The 21,221-nt window shown below is 32.7% G+C and overlaps 1 protein-coding gene across 1 annotated transcript in view; it reads left to right on the top strand.

The window, feature by feature from the left end:
- The window catches only part of LRRC40 (leucine rich repeat containing 40), a 51,941-nt gene that overhangs the window by 16,985 nt on the left and 13,735 nt on the right, over positions 1-21,221 (top strand). Inside the window, exons 5-10 of the mRNA XM_060089954.1 lie at positions 2,984-3,107; positions 6,685-6,827; positions 9,222-9,394; positions 13,464-13,551; positions 13,907-13,952; positions 20,772-20,880. Coding sequence (XP_059945937.1) covers positions 2,984-3,107; positions 6,685-6,827; positions 9,222-9,394; positions 13,464-13,551; positions 13,907-13,952; positions 20,772-20,880 — 683 coding nt within the window. The remainder of the gene's footprint in view (positions 1-2,983; positions 3,108-6,684; positions 6,828-9,221; positions 9,395-13,463; positions 13,552-13,906; positions 13,953-20,771; positions 20,881-21,221) is intronic.

The raw sequence follows: 21,221 nt of genomic DNA, 5'->3' as shown, positions 1-21,221 counted from the left end.
GTATGACTAGATTATCAGAAACTGTGAATTACAATTAGAGTGCTAAATTAGTAATTGTAAATTTGATTTTCTTATGTTTTTCTTATGAAGGAAATCACCTTAGATTTTAATTTAGGAATAGAGTTTGGGAAAGGAGCCATTGAGGATGACTTTGTTTTTCAGAGGCTTTTATGGCTTAGCAAAATAGAGGAAAAGTGTTTTTAGCATATACCAATTCCCTTTTTAATCTCCATTTTCATTTCCTCCTCTGTAGCCCTTATGGCCCTTTTGTCCTCTGAGTGTCCAGATAATGCCTTCAGGGCCTGCTTTTTCTACCCTATTTTTCAAAATGGCCATATTTCCTGGTAAAAATTTTTATTCTATCCATTTCACATCTTAAATAGAGATAACCATAGAGCAATGCAAGTATTATTTTAGTCATATTGTTAAGAATAATACAAACAATAGGCACTTTGCTATACATATAGCATATTACTATATTTGCTATACATATAGTATATTACATATTACTTTGCTGTGTATATAGCAAAGTAGATAGTTTTATCCCCATTACAGATAAGAAACTAAGACTTGTAAAAAAAAAAAGTAACTCATCCAAAGTCATATAACTAATATGTAAGGAATTTAGGAATTTAACATAAAATAATCTGACTTCAAAGTGTATCCTTTTTTTGTTCCCCCACTTTACCACAGAAGAAGTAAGACTCTACTGTAAGGTTTCCTATCTGAAAGACTTCAGCTGTATTAGATCAGATGTTCTAATATAAATCTCTACTCCACATAGTTATTTCATGTTACATTCTTGTTCTAGTCCCAATTACATGTTTTGAAAAACTCATTAGTAATTTTAGCCTTAAAGTTTATTTTTTATTCAAGGAAAAATTGCTTCTTTTACTTATTTTTTCTTGATATTTCACCCATCTGCTCTAGTGTTTGAAATCAAAATACATACTCTCTTCAACCATTTCTTCAGTAGCTCTTTGTTTTTCAACCTGATCAGATTGGAAATAGGTTTGGAAAGTAAAAGGCATAGGTAGGTGAAATGAGTGGTAAAGAAAGGAGCCATCAGATTTCCTTATAAAGTCTACTGGTAAAAGATAGCAATTGATTTAAAAAGAAAAAAAAAAAAGAGCCTAGTAGAAAGCTTAAAGGAAACCTAATAAACTTTCCTTATGGGTTCCCAGATAGTCATTGCATAACGAAAGGATGTTGCAGCTGAGAACTGTGTTCTTAAGGACTCATTATCAAATAAATCATAAATATGAGCAACAATATATTAAAACATTAAAAGTATAAGATCTATAATAATTTAAGCTAGTAATATTTCTTAAAGTTATATAAAACTGCTTAACACAATGGTACTAAATAAATATTGAAGAAATGACTTAGCATAAATAATGATTAATTTATATGCACTGTACTTATTTTGTATCTAATTTAGTCATTAACTGCAGTAATTGAATATTTATTAGCAATTCTGTTGCTTTGGGTTCTTTAAAACTTAGGAATTTGTGAATCTTTATCAGAAACTTTTTTTATTTTTAACTTTTGATATTGGAATAATTTTAGATTTACAGAAAAGTTGTAAAGATAGTACAGAGAGATCCCATATACCCTTCACCCACCTTAATGGGCGAACTTTTTTTTTTTTTTCTTGCGGTACACGGGCCTCTCACTGCTGTGGCCTCTCCCATTGTGGAGCACAGGCTCCGGACGCACAGGCTCAGCAGCCATGGCCCACGGGCCCAGCGGACTCTCAACTACTGCGCCACCAGGGAAGCCCTAATGGGTGAACATTTTACATAACTATGGGATATTTGTAAAAACTAAGAAATTAACGTTGGTACAATATTACAAACTAAACTACAGATTTTATAATATTTTCCCAGTTTTCCCACTAATGTCCTTTTTTTTTTGTTCCAGGATCCAATCCAGAATACTACATTGCATTTAGTGTCAGTAACTTTTGATATTACTAAATATTTATTTATTAGTAATCTGTTGATTCTTAGACCTTAGAGTATTTGAGTTATATATTATTATACTGATGTTGTAAATTATGATAATATGTTATTTTATGTTATTATAATAACAGTATGTTTTAAAAAATACACTGCTAGCATTTTTCCTTTTTCTATCTTAATTTATTTGGAGTTACAGTTGTTTAACGTTAGACTAAATCATAGTCTTCAGAGAACAGTTCCTTTAAGTCATTTTTTTCTTATTTATTGTTGCCACTTGCCTTACCTAACAGTTTAATGATAGCTAGTGTAGTACTTATATCTGATTTGAATGTCGTAAGAAGAATACCTGATTCATAACATTGTCTTTTAAAGGGACTTTCAAAAAAATATTCTGTCATAAAAGACAAAACAGAAACAAAGACTTAAAGCAACATCAAGGTATAGAGATTAATTAGGCAAGCTTGAATGAGTGAAAACTAGAGAGTAGAGTAGACTTCTGTACTTAGTTAAAGCAGACTTGCTGAGGTCAGCAGAACCCAGAGGGAATATTTTTTTTCCTCCCAAATTAAAATGGCCATTTTTTTTCAGCTTACTTTTTTTTCTTCCAAGAATTTTTCTTTCTTGCAAAGATGTTTTTCATTTAACCATACAGTTTGCCTGATTTATTATAGGTACTCAACAAATATTGGATGAAAAAATAGATTTTTTTTGAAAGCATGATAACATGGTAAAGCATGACTTAATATTAACAGAAACCTTTGTGTAAAATAGTTTTGAAGTCAGAATTCATTTTAATTCCTCTCTGCTACATTATTAGGCACATAGTAGGCCCACAGAGTATATTGAGGTAATGAATAATGATCTGTGAAATTGTCAGTGAATGAGAGTTACAAAACATATCATCTGTAAATAGTTTTTTTAATGTTGCAATGCCCTCAAAATTCTAAAATTCCCCTTAGGGATCCTTTCTTTTTTTATTTACTTGTTCATTCATTCATTTTGTCTTTCTCTTTTTAAAGGATCTTTCGAACAATCGTCTTACAACTGTTCCTGCTAGTTTTGCTTCTCTATCCAGCCTGCTGCAACTCAATCTTTCCAGTAATCAACTGAAGAGTTTGCCTGCAGAAATAAGTGGAATGAAAAGTAAATCTTCTCTATTTTAAAAAATAAAAAAATTTGAAGTTGGTGAAACTTACATTTAAAAAAATAAATTTTTATATAGTTAGTTACAGAGAAGTAAGATAATAGATTTTATGGTGGTAAATGCAAACAGTAACAACTGGTCAGATTTTCTCCGGGTCATTGTAGTCTAGCAAGTTTGTAAAGAATTACCACCAGGGGACTTCCCTGATGGTCCAGTGGGTAAGTCTCCATGCTCCCAATGCAGGGGGCCCGGGTTTAATCCCTGGTCGGGGACCTAGATCCCGCATGCATGCCACAACTAAGAGTTTACATGCCGCAACTAAGAAGTCCGCATGCTGCAACTAAGAGTCCGCATGCCACAACTAAGATCTTGTGTGCCACAACTAAGACTTGGCACAGCCTAAATAAATAAATAATAAAACAAAACAATAAAAAAAAAGAATTACTGCCAAAACAATACTTTGGCATATCAAGCAGAGAAAAAGAAAATAAGATTATAAATTGTGGTAATACTGTATACCTGAGAAATTGATTAAGGTTTTGAGCTATTCTATCTCTTCATTCATTTATTCAACATTTACTAAGAGGTCATTCCCCTTTCCTAGGTGATGCCACCTATGATACACAGTTATGTTATAGCTGTATCCTCCTTGAGGTCCATAAGTAATAATGTCAAGAGATAGTATAGTTTGTCAGTTCTTTTAAAAAAATAAGTTAAAATTTAGTGGTTCCATTAAAGTTTACCATTGAACCATTATATTTGGTGTATTGTAGAACTAATATTAAGGGATAAAAAAAACTGAAGGTACATTTCAGTACCTTTTAAGTAAGTATACTTAATCATGTTAGAATTCTTGATTTAGAGTCCAAAATCTTTATAGTGACTTTTTTTTTTTTGTCTAAAGGCAAACTATTATTATTTCTTAGTTGATGACCACACTGTGTCAGCTATAGACCTTACTACTCTTTTTTGCTAATCATATATGAGCCTTTTCATTTTTTTAAACCTCCCTTTTGTGGAGGAAGTCATAGATGTGATTTTGTACCGTTGATTACAGATTATTTTGCAGTGAATTTGTACAATTGTGCTGTTTGACTTAAAAAATTAATGTATAATTGACTAACAATATTATATTATCTCAGGTGTATAAGATAGTGATATTTTTATACATTACAAAATGATCACTGCTGTTTTACTTTAGATTAATGGTTATTTGTAATTTATAACAGGAATGCATAAATTAAATCTGCCATAAATTCAATTGACATTTCAGGGGAGCCTTTAGTTGTGATACCAGTAGTTGACTCTGCTTGCCTTTGCCATTTTCAATAAAGGTATCAGAAAGTAGAGCTAAACATAAAAAATGATACCTGGAGTGCGTATGTAAGCATTTTTTTTTTCACAAATTGAGTAGAAATGTTGAGAGAGAGGAGCAAATATTGAAGTCAATAGAAAAATACTTTGAACTTACAGCAGTTTTTTTAATATACTATATAATTATGCTCAGATGCTTTCTTTCCTTCAGCCATGACAATGATACTTTTAAGCTATCACCAGTAGGACATTTAGTTATTATTTCACTATTCATGATGAGATTCCAAGAACAGTATCTAACATTTGCATGGCTCTTTGTAACTCAGAATACTTTTAAATATATTATTTTGCTGCCACAATAGTTCTACAAGTTAGTAGGGATGCATATTATTTTCATTTTAAAGATTCAGAAACCTAAGCTTAGAAATTATGTAGTAAATTGTAGAGCCAGCGTTTGCATCTTCTTACTCCGTCCCCATTGCTCTTTTTTTTTACTTTTACTATTTATATTTTTTAATTTATTTTTTATTGAAGTATTGATTTACAATGTTGTGTTAATTTCTGCTGTACAGCAAAGTGATTCAGTTATACATATATAAACAATCTTTTTTTTAAAAAAATAGATCTTTACTGGAGTATAATTGCTTCACAATACTGTGTTAGTTTCTGTTGTACACCAAAGTGAATCAGCCATATGCATACATATGTCCCCATATCCCCTCCTTCTTGAGCCTCCCTCCCATCCTCCCTATTCCACCCCTCTAGGTCATCGCAAAGCACCAAGCTGATCTCCCTGTGCCATGCTACTGCTTCCCACCAGCTAACTATTTTACATTTGGTAGTGTATATAAGTCGATGCTACTCTCACTTCGCCCCAGCTTCCCCCTACCACCCCGTGTCCTCAAGTCCATTCTATGTCTACATCTTTATTCCTGCCCTGCAACTAGGTTCATCAGTACCAATTTTTTTTTTTTAGATTCCATATATATGCGTTAGCATACGGTATTTGCTTTCATCGTTCTGTCTTACTTCACTCTCTAGGACAGACTCTAGGTCCATCCACCTCACTTTCTTCTGTGTACTGCTTCTATTCTCAACCAGTGCTCTTAGATGCAAACACTTGTGAAAGCTAGTTTCTAAATTTAAAACAAACTTGCTTTATAGAATTTATTGGATCTAGGGTAGATCAGACTGTGACATTTTTCTCAGTGATCTAGCCAACTAATACATAAATTATCATATTATAAGTTGAAAGTAGTACTATTAAATTTGTTTTGGAAAGCAGTTAACTTCTTTAAACAATGAAAGTAGTAGTCTAAGGCAGTACATCAATTCAGTGTTGAATTATGTTAAAATTGACAGGCTCAAAGTACAGGAAAAAAAGTTGTAAAATGCATATTGCCTATTCAAACTATAGGGTTGAGAATATATAGTGGAAAATATATGGTGGCCATTGTAAGTGGAAGAATTTGTAATATGGATTAGGAAGAAAACTGCTTATTAAAGTCTTAAGAGAAAGAAGACCTTTACTTTTTTTCCATTTTTGTTTTCTGTTCTGCCTTTTAAGAAAGATCCAGGAGGTGAGAGAGATGCTGCAAGTGAGAACATTCTTCTTGAGCTATCTATACCTTCTTATCAAGAGTGTTAGCTAAGTTGTTAGTGAAAGAATGTAACTTAAAAAAAATTAGAAGAAGAAAGGAAGGAAAGAAGACAGGGAGAGAGGCAGTATGAGTAGATGAAAGAATAAGAGGGAATACATAGAAATCCAAGGGTTTTTGACAGAACATCAATTGCCTATTTTAAATACAGATGTGTCTAAGCTACTACTGGCCAGAGTTACTTGACATTCTTTCATACGAGTAGTATGCTTGTATGTTTACCTTAAGCTTTTTCTTTTTAAAGATGTATAATTACTGAGAGAAATAATCTCATAGTATATAGTTTATATATTTTAGTGTACTTTAAAGGAGTACTAGAGTACTTTGTTTTTTAAATCTTTACAAAGATGACCTGCACTATTATTAAACATTGATTTTAATATCATTGTTTCTCTTTAATTATAACTAAATATAAAACATTTTTAGTTTACATTTGTGTAATTCAATGGTATTCTAGGATTCTTGATTATTATAGCAGTATAGAATATCACAGGTTTGTAAGTCCTCATGATTATGTACACATTATTTGAATGTATATACAATTATAAACCAGTATTTTTTCTCTATTAAAATATCTTTGTATTTCACTAAATATATATTACAGGATTAAAGCATTTGGATTGTAATTCAAATCTCTTGGAAACTATACCTTCTGAATTGGCTAGCATGGAATCACTAGAATTGCTTTATTTGCGGAGGAATAAATTACGTTTTCTACCGGAATTTCCTTCTTGTAAATTATTAAAGGTACTATTTAGTTGATTATTAAATAACTATACATTTTCTGAAAGTTAATCGTGAAAATAAAATTTTAAATGTATTTTACATTGAGAATATGTATTAGTTATGTGTTATTTTTTCCTATATTCCTATTTTTCAGAATTTTAATGACTAAATATATTAATGGTATTGTTAATAATAGATTTTTTTTAAAAAAGCAGTAATCAATTTTAAAAATAAGAATTTGTCCATTTCATCTGGAGAGTAGTTTATAACTGGAGAAGTAGTAGATGATGAGGCTAACAAAGTAAGTTGGGACCATAGTGCAGGAAACCTGGAATACCAGGAATGAATATGTATCTAATTCTATAAGTTGCCAACTCATGTTTACCTCATCATAAAGTCTGTTTAAAATTAATTACTTTTTTTGGTATTAAGTGTATAGCATTAACATTGTATTTAAATTTGCTATGCTTTGCTTTTCTGTATGTATACTTTTATGCATTAGTGTTGAGTTTGTTTTGTTTTTTGTTTGTTTTTCTGAACATAGTTGCTTTACAATGTTGTGTTCCTTTTTGCTGTACAGCGAAGTGAGTCAGCTATATGTATGTATATATCTACTCCCTCTTGGACCTCTCTTCCAGCCCCCCCACCCCTTCACACCCATCTAGGTCATCACAGAGCACCGAGTTGAGCTCCCTGTGCTATACAGCAGGTTCCCACTAGCTATCAGTTTTACACATGGTACTGTGTATATGTCAATACTAATCTCCCAATTTGTCCCCCCATCCCCCTCTGTCCACACATCCATTTTCTATGTCTGTGCCTCTATTCCTGTCCTGCAAATAGGTTCATCTCTACCATTTTTCTAGATTCCACACATATGTGTTAATATACAATACTTGTTTTTTTCTTCCTGACTGACTTCACTCTGTATGACAGACTCTACATCCATCAACATCTCTACAAATGACCCAATTTCATTCTTTTTTATGGCTGAGTAATAATTCCATTGTATATATGTACCACATCTTCTTTATCCATTCATCTGTTGATGGACATTTAGGTTGCTTCCATGTCCTGGCTATTGTAAATAGTGCTGCAATGAATATTGGGGTACATGTGTCTTTTTGAATTATGGTTTTCTCAGGGTATGTGCGCAGTAGTGGGATTGCTGGGTCATATAGTAGTTCAATTTTTAGTTTTTTAAGGAATCTCCATACTGTTCTGCATAGTGGCTGTACCAATTTACATTCCCACCAACAGTGCAAGAGGGTTCCTCTTTCACCACACCCTCTCCAGCGTTTATTGTTTGTAGATTTTTCTTGATGATCGCCATTCTGACCCGTGTGAGATGATACCTCATTGTAGTTTTGATTTGCATTTCTCTAATAATTAGTGATGTTGAGCATCTTTTCATGTGCCTCTTGGCCATCTATCTGTATGTCTTCTTTGGAGAAACGTCTATTTAGGTCTTCTGCCCGTTTTTTGATTGGTTTGTTTGTTTTTTTAATATTGAGCTGCATGAGCTGTTTGTATATTTTGGAGATTAATCCTTTGTCAGTTGCTTTGTTTGCAAATACTTTCTTTCTGAAGGTTGTCTTTTCATCTTATTTATGGTTTCCTTTGCTGTGCAGAAGCTTTTAAGTTTAACATCATACACAAAAATAAACAAAATGAATTAAAGACCTAAATGTAAGACTGAACACTATAAAACTCTTGGAGGAAAAAATAGGCAAAACACTCCTTGACATAAATCACAAAAAGATCTTTTTTGACCCACCCCCTAGAGTAATGAAAATAAAAACAAAAATAAACATATGGGACCTAATTAAACTTAAAAGCTTTCGCACAGCAAAGAAAGCCATAAACGAGTTACTTTTAAACAGAATGGTGACAATGATATAAATAACTGAAAAAATTATCATTTAATAAGATTAATTATCTATCTGATAATCTTAGATTCTGCTAGTGAGAAATCAGTATATATAATAATCACTAATAAAAATGTTGAGTAACAAACCTTTATTATAATATAAATAACTTTTTTAACTTGTACTGATTTGTTTTAAAACTTTTAATTTTTTATCAGTATAGTTCTTGGATTTGTGTTTTTATTGATTCTGTAAATGTAACTACTAAATCATTTCTCTGCTTTGGTTTTATAAACTTGGAACTTTCTTCCAGATTAAACCTTTAATTAATTTTTAAATTACTAGGAAATTCTTGAAAATTTTCCTTTTTGTCATTTTTCTTTAACTGTAAGATTGCTTAAATATAATTAAAAATTTAAGCATCTTAGTAATTAGATAATTTTCCATGTATTTTTCAATGATTTGAAATCAAGATTTCAATTTTATTTTCATTATCTAGTATAAAGTTGAATACAGAAATATACATGATTGATCTTTGCTTTTGTAGGAATTACATGTAGGTGAAAACCAGATTGAAGTATTAGGGGCAGGACACCTTAAGCATCTGAATTCTATCCTTGTGCTAGACCTGCGAGATAACAAGTTAAAATCCGTTCCAGATGAAATTACACTCCTGCAATCTTTGGAAAGGCTTGATCTAAGCAACAATGATATTAGTAGGTAAGTTTAAAGATGGAATGAATAAGAAATCATTTCTGTATTTGGTTGTAATTCATAAGTTATAAAAGCATGTAGAGATCTCTTTTATAAATCAAATTCAATAACTGTTTATTGAGTAGGTATCATGTGTAGACCTACAAAGATTTTGTTCTTGGCAGCAAGCTTAATATGCTAATGGAATCAGTTACTCCAACTCAGTAGGACACAAACTCTATGAATAACTCCTAGATCAGTGCCTGGGTACATAGAAGCTGCCTGATAAATATTTGTTGAATTTGTTAAATGACGTAAAGCCATGGGAGAGATACGAAATACTTTGGGGGTTTAAAGGAGATACAGGAATCACAATTTATTGAGAAGACTCAGGGCAGACTTTGTGGAAGAAATAAAATTTTTAGATGATATTATAGAACTGGGACCAGGGTGAAGCAAGTTAATTGCCTAGAGCACAAAATTTAAATGTACGCACAGGGTCATGCCTCATTATAGTCCTATCATGTGATCTTTGAAGGATGACCACTATTTTCAAGTGCATGTGTAAGGTGGTCAGAATGACTCATTTGGCAGGAGGAAACTGCACAAACAAAGCTCTGAAAGTTTAGAAAATGAATTGTAGGTACATATAGAGAGAACAGCAAGGAATCGAGTTGAGATGGTAGGGTGCACGAAAGGAGATTGTGAGAATTTAGTTCTTGAAAGATAAGTTGAGGCCATGTGAAAGAGTTCCTTAAAATGCCTGTGAAGAGCCAGTTTTCGTTAATTAAGAGGTGGGGAGATTAACAACAAAACCAACTTGATTGTAATCTCATTAAAAAATAAATTGGTGATAGTGGGTCAGATACTTTGGATAGGAGTGGTTTTGTAGACGGGAATTCTAAAAAATTCTATTAATCTAATAATGATCACTAAGGAGCACTTGCTATATCCAATTTACTGAGTTGACATCTTTGTAGATTTCTCTCATGTAATAAGGACCTAAACTGTAGTGATAATGGGAATGGAAAGAAGAGGAAAGATGTGAAAGGTGTGATGAGTTAGAATAAGTAGTATTTAGCAATTGATTGTGTTGGAGCTGTAGAGGAAGAGGGTAGTGAGCAAAGAATCATAAGGAGTTATAAAACCATAATATTTAGAGATGGAATTATTTTACAGATACATAAAAAAAAGACTCAGACTCACCTAAGATTGTATGCCAGTTAGGTGTCTGAAGTTTTATGTTTGGATGTCAGAAACATGGTTTGCTCTTCACAGAAGGAGAAAGGTTAAGCAAGGTAGACTTTCTTCTATGTGTATATTTCAATAACTTTTTAAAAATCAAAATTGTTTTCACAGTGTACATATGGCATATGGTACATCTTTTTATTTTATTTTATTTATTTATTGTTTCTGGCTGCGTTGGGTCTTCGTTTCTGTGTGTGGGCTTCTCTACAGTTGCGGCGAGTGGGGGCTACTCTTCGTTGCGGTGCACGGGCTTCTCGTTGTGGTGGTGTCTCTTGTTGTGGAGCATGGGCTCTAGGCGTGCGGGCTTCAATAATTGTGGCTCGCAGGTTCTAGAGTGCAGGCTCAGTAGTTGTGGCGTGTGGGCTTAGTTGCTCCATGGCATGTGCATGTGGGATCTTCCTGGACCAGGGCTAAAACCCATGTCCCCTGCATTGGCAGGCGGATTCTTAACCACCGTGCCACCAGGGAAGCCCCATATGGTACATCTTGACCATAGATTTGAATGCTTGGACAGTGACCATTCTTTCCACTCACTTCTATTTATGACAGAATTAATAAGTGACCTGGATATTCCTAAAAGTACTTATAACTAATGAATGAAATAATCGCTTGCCTCATAAATACTGACATATACATTTTCCCCCATAACAGTCTTATTTTGGCTACTACATGAAAGCAGCAGAAAGCAAATATTTAAAACAATGATGACAAGTAATATTAAATAAATAAAGTAATGGGTACAAATATTTCTGATATATCTGTTTCTCTTTCTCCAGAGCTCTGGATATAAAGTGTGTGTATATCACAGGGCCTAGAACATAATGAAACTAATAAGTATTTTCCTTCCTTTCATCTGATCTCATACTTCCTAGATATTAGACCGTTCTATGCATTTTTTACCCCTCCAGAATCTCCTCTAACTAAAATATTGATTCCTTTCAATGCTACCAGAGTAATTTTTATAAAGTACAAATTATCAGGTTGTTATTTTCCTTCCCTTCATCTGATCTTATACTTCCTAGATATTAGACCATTCTATGCATTTTTTGCCCCTCCAGAATCTCCTCTAACTAAAATATTGATTCCTTGCAATGCTACCAGAGTAATTTTTATAAAGTACAAATTATCAGGTTGTTCTTCTACTAAAAAACTTTGATGATTCTCCATTCTTATAGCACTGTTTCCCAAATATGGTTATGTATCAGACCACATGAGAAGCTTTAAGAAAAAATGCAGATACTGAGGCAACAATGAATCAGAATCTTTAACAATGGAACCTTAGAATTGTTTTGAGTTTTATTTTTAAAAATTCCTAGGAGATTTTGATGCGTCTGGTTTTCCATCCAGCAGTTGGGAATCACTGTCTTGCAAGATAACATTCAGAATTTTTAGTGTAACAGCTAAGTACATCTCAGAGTCAGACTTCATTCAGTCTCTCTTTGTCATCTTTCACTTCCACAGGTATCCTACTCTGACAACACTGAACTGCAAATGTACTGACTTTTTCATTTTCTTTACCTTAGAATGCCCTTTTCCTGCCTGACTGCCTGATGGAATTCCATTCTTTTTAAGCCCAAATCCAGGCTTTGCTACTCCCTTCTCCCTCTACCCCCCTTGCTAATTTCTACTTCTGTACTCTCAGAGCAACTTTACTTGTTTAGCACTTGTCTTATTACATATATATATATATAAAAAATTCATTTGTTGACATATCTGCATACAATAAAATCTACCAATTAAAATATACAATTTGATGATTTTTGACAAATGTATGTAATTGTATAACCATTGTTACAGTCATGAAGAACATTTCTGTTTCCCTAACTTCTCCTACCCTTTGCAGTCAATCCCCTGTTCATATCCCCAACCCCTAGCAACCAGTGATGTGCTCTGTCACTGTAGTTTTGCCTTTTTAAAAATTTCATATAAATGAAATCACAGCATATAGTTTTTGTGTCTTTTTTCTTGTGGTATAAAGCTTTTGTGATTCATTCATGTGTATCAATAGTTTATTCATTTTTATTGCTGAGTGTTATTTCATTATACAGATATACCACAATTTATTCATCTCTTCACTAGTTAGTTGATGGATATTTGGATTACTTTCAATTTTCTGACTATTGTGAATATTCATGTAAGTCTTTGGTTGGACATTATTTTCATTTTTCCTGGGTAAATATGTAGGAGTGGGATTGCTTAGTTGTATGGTGAGTGTATATTTAACTTTAAAAAACTCCACTTTCTAGAGTGGCTGTGCTATTTTATATGCTCACCAGCAACATAAGATAATTCCTGTATTTTGGTTAGCGATACATGTGTCCTTTTCCTTTGTTCAACTAAAAATTTTTTAAGGGAACGTTCTTGTTATCCCTACACCAATGCCTAGTATATTATAGATGCTTAACAGATTTTGAGATTTAATATTTATGTGTATAAACTGGTTATCTTTTTGTGTACCAAAGATAAAAATTACTTTCTTTACTGAATGAAAATATGAATTATGCAATTGAAAATTATTTTTTCTCATTTTTTTTCCAATTAGGAAATATTTTGTTTGCTTACATTTACTTTTTAGCACTGGATACAATTTAGCAAATGTTTTATAGCTCACATTCTTTTTTTAGTAATCACAATATGATAGTATCGAAACAAATTTCTCTTTTTTTTTTTTTTTAAACAAGTTTGGCCTCTATTTCGAGAGGAAATATTTTAGGCCTAAATTACTTAGGCTTTCTTTGACACTATTTTATGGTGTATAGTTTGTCATATGTTAGTTTTATAATCTACTACTTGGTTGAATTATACTTACCCTTAATGTCTTCCTTGAAATCAATTTAATCTTTTGTAGTCTGCCCTGTTCATTGGGAGAACTTCATTTGAAATTCCTGGCACTAGAAGGAAATCCTTTGAGAACGATTCGAAGAGAAATTATAAATGTAAGCATATTTAGAATTCAGTGCTGGGTTTTTTTTTGTTTGTTTGTTTGTTTTGGGTTTTTTTGCGGTACACGGGCCTCTCACTGTTGTGGCCTCTCCCGTTGCGGAGCACAGGCTCTGGACGCACAGGCTCAGCGGCCATGGCTCACGGGCCCAGCTGCTCCACGGCATGTGGAATCTTCCCGGACCGGGGCACGAACCCATGTCCCCTGCCTCGGCAGGCAGACTCTCAACCACTGTGCCATCAGGGAAGCCCTCAGTGCTGGTTTTTAAATTTGATATTGAAACATACACATTGATCTATAAAACTGCAATGTATGTCTTGGTGAATATGTCTTTCTCCCCACATTTTCAGAAAGGAACCCAAGAAGTCTTAAAATATCTACGAAGCAAGATTAAAGGTACTTTTCTATTTTCTCCCATATTTTGAAGGATAACATGAAAAGTGGTAAAGAGTTAATAGTATATAAATTTACATGTATTTTTGGTGTAAATATTTAGAGAGAATGGTCCCTGGCAGGTGTGGCTCTAATTCTGAATCCACTAGGCCATAAGTATGCTGAAATTATTTAAAAAACCATTAAATTCACAATAATACTGTTCTATCCTTAATCTCTTTGAGTTGTGTTATACTGTATCAATTAGAAAATATAAAAGAAGATTCTGTAAGCACCTAATGCTTTACCTTTGAAAAAAGCGCAAAACTTGACTATTATGGTATAATATAAGGGTTCTGTTGACTGGGAAGTATATTAACAGGCATTTGAATATATGGTCCATTCATAGTTTTGGTAAGTTCTGACAAAAATAAAGACAAAACACATTTTTTAGGAATGCTAATTTAGCACAAACATGCACCAAAAGAAAAATTACCATAAATTTAATTTTTAATGTTTCACTAAAATTGTGATTTATTCCAGTTTTTATTTCATGTATGTTATTGTAGCACACACTACATGTAGAACATTAAGAAAAAAATTTTTGTGCCAGTGTAATGCTGCATAACAAACCACTCCAAAACTTAGTAGCTAAATACAGTAGCTATTAATTTAGCTCACAACTCTTGGTTATGCACAGCCTAGTCTAGCACCATATTGTCAGTCAGTGATGTTAAATAAATAAGATAATTGTATACTTAAGTAATTTATATTTTCCACTTTGCCCTTCAAATAAATTGACATAATTTTCTAAGACTCTCATTTTCTGACAATCAGATAATGTCCTTTTCTCTCCAGATATACTTTCTCCTCAAGCAAGATTGATTATTCTGATATAAATCAGTTAGAAGTCATGTCAGAATAATCAAAAAAATTTTAAAGCCTTTTTTTTAGACTAGTTTAAGGTTTACAACAAAATTGAGAGGAAGTTACAGAGATTTCCCACATGTCCTCTGCCTGCACACATATACCCTCCCTCAATATCAGCAACACTCACTAGAATAGTACATTTTTTACAAAGGATGGAACCTATGTTGACACATCATAATCACCCCAAGTGCATAGGTACCTTAGGGTTCACTCTTGGTGTTGTACATTCTATGGGTTTGGACAAATGTATAATGCCATATATTCATCATGGTAATATACAAAGTATTTTCACTGCTGTAAAAATCCTCTGTGATCTGCCTATTCATCCTCCCTCCCCCACACAATCCCTGCCATCCCTGACAACCACTGATCTTTTTCTTGTCTCTGTATTTATGTCTTTTCCAGAATGTCAAATAATTGGAATCATACAGTCTGTAACCTTTTCAGATTGGCTTCTTTCACTTAGTAATATGCATTTAAGCTTCCCTCACGTCTTTTTAAGGCTTAAATAGCTTATTTCCTTTTAACACTGAATGATATTTCACTGTCTGTATGTACCACAGTTTATCTACTCACCCACCTACTGCAAGACGTCACGGTTGCTTCGAAGTTTTGACAGTTATGAATAAAGCTGCTATTTTTTGCATATGGATGTCCCATTGTTTCAGCATCATTGTGAAAAAGACTATCTTTGCCTTTGTATATTCCATTGTATTACCTTTGCTCCTTTGTCAAAGATCAGCTGACTACATTTATGGGGGTCTCTTTATGGATTGTCTATTCTGTTCATTGATCTGTTTGTTCTTTTGCCGTATCACACTGTCTTGATTACTATCTTTAAGTTGGATAGCATCAGTCTTCCAATTTTGTTCTTCTCTTCCAATACTATGTTGCCTGTTCTGGCTCTTTTGCCTCTCCATATAAACCTTAGAATCAATTTGTTGATACTGACAAAATAACTTGCTGGGATTTTGATTGGAATTACATTGAATATATAGATCAAATAGGGAAGAACTGACATCTTGACAGTATTGGATCTTTCCATCCATGAATATGGGATATCTCTCCATTTACTTAGATCTTCTTTGATTTCATTCATCAAAGTTTTGTAGTTTTCCTCATATAGTTCTTTTTTTTTTGCGGTATGCGGGCCTCTCAGTGTTGTGGCCTCTCCCGTTGCAGAGCACAGGCTACGGACATGCAGGCTCAGCGGCCATGGCTCACGGGCCCAGCCGCTCCGCGGCATGTGGGATCTTCCCGAACCGGGGCACGAACCCGTGTCCCCTGCATCGGCAGGCGGACTCTCAACCACTGCGCCACCAGGGAAGCCCCCTCATATAGTTCTTATTCACATTTATTAGATTTATACCTGAGTATTTCAGTTTTGGATGCTAATGTAAATGGTACTATGTTTTTAATTTCAAACTCTACTTGTTTATTGTTGATATAGAGGAAAACAATTTACTTTTATATATTAACCTTATATCCTGCAGCCTTACTATAGTATAATCACTTATTAGTTCCAGGAGGTTATTTTTGGATTTTCTAACAAGATGATTGTGCCATCTGTGAACAAAGACAGTTTTATGTCCCCCTTCCCAATCTGTGTACCTTTTATCTCTTTTCTTGTCTTATTGCATTAGCAAGAACTCCCTCCAGTGCAGTGCTGAAGAGGAGTGAGTGGAGAGAGGGCACATCCTTGCCTTGTACCTGATCTTAGGGGGAAAGCTTCAAGTTTCTCAACATTAATTATGACAGCTGTAGGGCTGTTATAGTCTTTATTAAGTTGACAAAGTTCTCTTGTTTCTGTTTTACTGAGTTTTTATCATAAATGCCTGTTGGATTTTATCAAACACATTTTATACATCTATTGATATGACCATGTAATTTTTCTGTTTTAGCCTGTTGATACGAAGGATTACATTAGTTGATTTTTGAATGCTGAACTAGCCTTGCATACCTGGTTAAATCCCAGTTGTTTATGGTGTATAATTCTTTTTATACTTTTTTAGATTTGATTTGCAAGTATTTTGTTGAGGATTTTTACATGTATGTTCATGAGAGATTTTGCTTTCTAGTTTTATTTTCTTGCAATTTCTTTGTCTGGTTTTGGTATTAGGGTAGTACTGGCCTCATGGAATGAGTTAGGAAGTATTCTCTCTGCTTCATTCCTTGGAAAAAGATTGTAGAGTATTGGTATAATTTCTTCCTTAAATGTTTGGTAGAATTCACCAGTCATACTGTCTGGGCCTGGTGCTTTCTGTTTCGGAAGGTTATTAATTATTGATTCGATTTCTTTAATAGATACTAGGCCTATTCAGATTGTCTGGTTTTTCTTGTGTGAGTTTTGGAAGACTGTGTATTTCTAGGAATTCACCCATTTCATCTAGGTTATCAAAATTGTGGACATAGAATTGTTCTTAGTATTCTTTCATTATCCTTTTTTGTGTGCATGGAACCTGCAGTGATGTCTTCTCTTTCATTTCTGATATTAGTCATTTGTGTCCTCTCTCCTTTTTTCTTAGCCTGGCATAGAGGCATACTAATTTTATTGATCTTTTCAAATAACTAGCTTTTGGTCTTATTGATTTTTCTCTATTGATCTCCTGTTTTCAATTTCATCAATTTCTACTCTAGTTCTTCTTATTTCTTTTCTTGATTTGGATTTAATTATCTTTTCTTTTTCTAATTTCCTAAAGTAGAAACTTCGATTGGCGATTTTAGATCTTTCTTTTTTTCTAGTATATGCATTGAATGCTGTGAGTTTCCCTCTAAACACTGCTTTCAGTTCAAACAACAGATTTCAATAAGTTGTGTTTTTATTTTTATGTAGTTAAAAATATTGTAGAATTTCTCTTTAGATTTCTTTTTTGAGCTATGTGTTATTTAGAAATGTGTTGTTTAATAATCACATATTTTGAGAATTTCCAGTTATCTTTCTGTTATTGATTTCTAGTTTAATTTCATTGTCCTCTGAGAGTAGACATTGATTGCTGTACCTTAAAAAGGTATGTTTTATGGCATTATAAGGTACAAGGTCGATTAAATATATTAGGATATATACTAAGCTGTTGTATTGTACATGACTTCTTCTCATATGCCATTGGTCAGAACTTATATTGCAGCCACTCATGTAAGGGGAGCTGGGAAATACAGCTTTTTTTTTTTTTTTTTTAAATAAGAAGCAGCTTTATTGTCATGTAATTCACATGCCATACAATTCTTCCATTAGAATTGTACAACTACATGTTTTTTGCTATATTAACAGGTAAGTACAACCATTGCCATAGTCAATTTTAAACATTTTCATCACCTCAAAAAGAATTGCAGTACCTTTTGGCTATTATGGATAATGCAGTGATAAACATTTATTTACAAGTTTCAGTGTGAACGTGTCTTCATTTCTCTTGCATATACATCTAGGAGTGGAATTGCTGGGTCGTATGGTAATTTTATATTAAGTCATTTGAGAACTGCCAGACTGTTTTTCACAAAGCAGCTGCACCAGTTTACATTCTCATTAGTATTGTATTAGGGTTCCGATTCTTCCACATCCTCACTAACACTTGTTTTCTGACTTTCTGATTCTAGCCATTCTAGTGGGTATGAAGTGGTATCTCATTGTAGATTTGATTTGCATTTCCCTGATGAATAATAACGTTGAGCATTATGTGCTTATTAGCCATTTGTACATCTTTGGAGAAATACATTGCCCAATTGAGATACATTGCCCAATTTTTAATTATTTTTATTATTGAGATGTAATAATTCTTTATGTAGTCTAGATATAAGTCTCTTGTCAGATATATGATGTGCAGATATTTTCCAGGCTTCTGTGGGTTTGTCTTTTCATTTTCTTGATAGGGTCCTTTGAAACAAGTTTTTTTTGAATTTTGATGGAATCGTTTTCTTTCTTTTTTTGCTTATGTGTTTGGTTTCATATCTAAAAGTTCTTTGCAAAATCCTGTTTTATGAAGATTTCTCCTATTTTTTCTTCTAAGAGTTTTATACTTTTGCTCTTACATTCATGTCTTTGATCCACTTTGAGTTAATTTTTATATATAGTATGAGATAAGGGTATAATTTCATTCTTTTGCTTGTGACTATCCAGTTTCTGTGTACCATTTGTTGAAAAGACTTCTTTTCTCACTGAATGGTCTTGGCATTTTTTGTTGAATATCACTTAACTATAAATGTAGGATTTATTCTGGACTCTCAATTTTATTCCATTGATCTATATGTCTATCCTGTGCCAGTACTACACTATCTTGATTACCATTGCTTTGTACTAAGTTCTGAAATTGGGAAGTGTAAGTCCTACTTTATTCTTCTTTCTTGGGTTTGTCTTGGCTACTCTGGGTTTCTTGCAATCGCATACAAATTTTAGAATCAGCTTGTTAATTTCTACAAAGAAGTCAGCTGGGTTTCTGATAGGGATTGCATGGAATCTAGATCAGTTTATGGAATATCGCCATCTTAGTTTTTTTAATCAAAAAGTCAATAAATGTATATGGTAAAAAAAATTCAAGCAATATACAAGAACATACAATGAAAAATAAATCTATTTCTAACAGTAGTCCCCTCCCAAGAGACAACAGCCTCTCTCTTTACATTCTCCTTGATGCTGATTATTAAAAGTAGCTCTTTGGAAAGTATTGAGAATATTCTATTTCAATATGTAATCATGCTAATATACATGTATATTTAAAAAATAATGCTGGGTTTTGTTGCTGTTTTAATATGTCTCTCTGCTGATGTAATTTGGCAGTATATATTACATATTTTTTAAAGTGACATAACCAAATCGCTAGGGAACTTCTAAATACCAAAGCATTTCACTTGGTATAAATATTTCTCTCAGTGTCTTTTATTTCTATTTGATATTCTGTCATTTATTCTGTGCTACTTCTGTAAATAAAATATTTATATGATATGTATTTGTGTGGAAAATAATCACTTAATAATTATTGATTAATGAATAACTGAAGAGCTTAATGCAAGAGAAATACACTTGGTATTATTTAACAAATGTTCACTAAATGCCTACTGGGTTGAAGCAAGATCAGGGATACTACTGATTTTTTTTTTTTTTTTTAATGTTCTTTTGGCAAGCCTCTGCTCTTAACATATGAATACTAGGACCGTTTTATCATTTTTGCATCGCTAAAAATTAATAGACTTATTTTATTTCTGTCTAGATTGCTGAAGTCTCTTTTGCCAAAAAATCACAAAGCTGTCTCTTAAATGTGTATGATTTTTGTTTGTTTTGTTTTTTATGCCATATTAGGACAGTGTGAAACATTAAACGGTCTCTGGAGATTAGTGAAAGGGTTGATTGTATGTAAATGTGTAAGTAGGTATGCATGTTAGGAAATATCTATTTAAAATAAAGTCTTACATTTGCTAAGAAAGATCTTAATGTGAGTAATGTACCAAAAGCTTACTTGACTATGCAAATTGCCAGATTTTAAATGATTGGGGATAATCAGCTTCATAGTATCCTAAACTGAAAAGATAGGCAGATGCCTATTTGGTAGAAATTTTGGGGAAATAATACTTTTCCTTTGTTAACAAATTACTTCATTAGAAGTAATACCATATTATTTTTGCTTAAGAGGAAGGATTGCTTGTCATTGTTTCTTCTGAGACATTGTAGTTATCCTTTATTCTTTCCTACTCCTAAATTTTCTTATGGTAGGATTTATTAAAATATTTTGAACTTTATTTCTATTAAATAAAGATTAAATTCTAGATCTAGATTTGAGATATTGGAAATAAAACATATGAAAAGATATTTTCACCAGTAATATCTATCAATAGAGATCATGTAAACTATTTTTAAGTATTTTTAAGAATTTTTAAAATGACTTTGCAGTATAAATATTGGTTTTTATATAACTTTTGTTTTGCCAGATGATGGACCTAGCCAAAGTGATTCTGTTACTGAGACTGCCATGACACTACCAAGTGAATCTAGAGTCAATGTACATGCCATCATCACATTAAAAATATTAGACTATAGGTATGTAATTCATTTTTTAAAAAATTGCAAAACACATAGGAAACTTTCAGAAATAATCCTTCAGAAAAATTGGTGAAGAATTCATCAGAGTGCATTAGTACTTAGAATAATAGCAATTGCAAAAACAGTGATGAGATAAAAGCATATTAAAAGTACAGTGAATTTAAATGCCCATTCCTTAGGTGATTTGTGTTTATTAGGCTTAAGAGATAGATAAATGGTCGTTAATAGTAAAATTTTTATAATAAAGAACATTTTATTATTATAAAAAATAAAAGTGACAGTATTCATTGGTAATAAAATTTTCTGACTCAGTTACCAGCATCCAGAGAGAATTTTAT

Source organism: Mesoplodon densirostris, chromosome 2 (assembly GCF_025265405.1).
Source record: "Mesoplodon densirostris isolate mMesDen1 chromosome 2, mMesDen1 primary haplotype, whole genome shotgun sequence".
Taxonomy (NCBI): domain Eukaryota; kingdom Metazoa; phylum Chordata; class Mammalia; order Artiodactyla; family Ziphiidae; genus Mesoplodon; species Mesoplodon densirostris.
The sequence above is the reverse complement of the archived record's forward strand: the minus strand, read 5'-3'. Positions and strand labels throughout refer to the sequence as shown.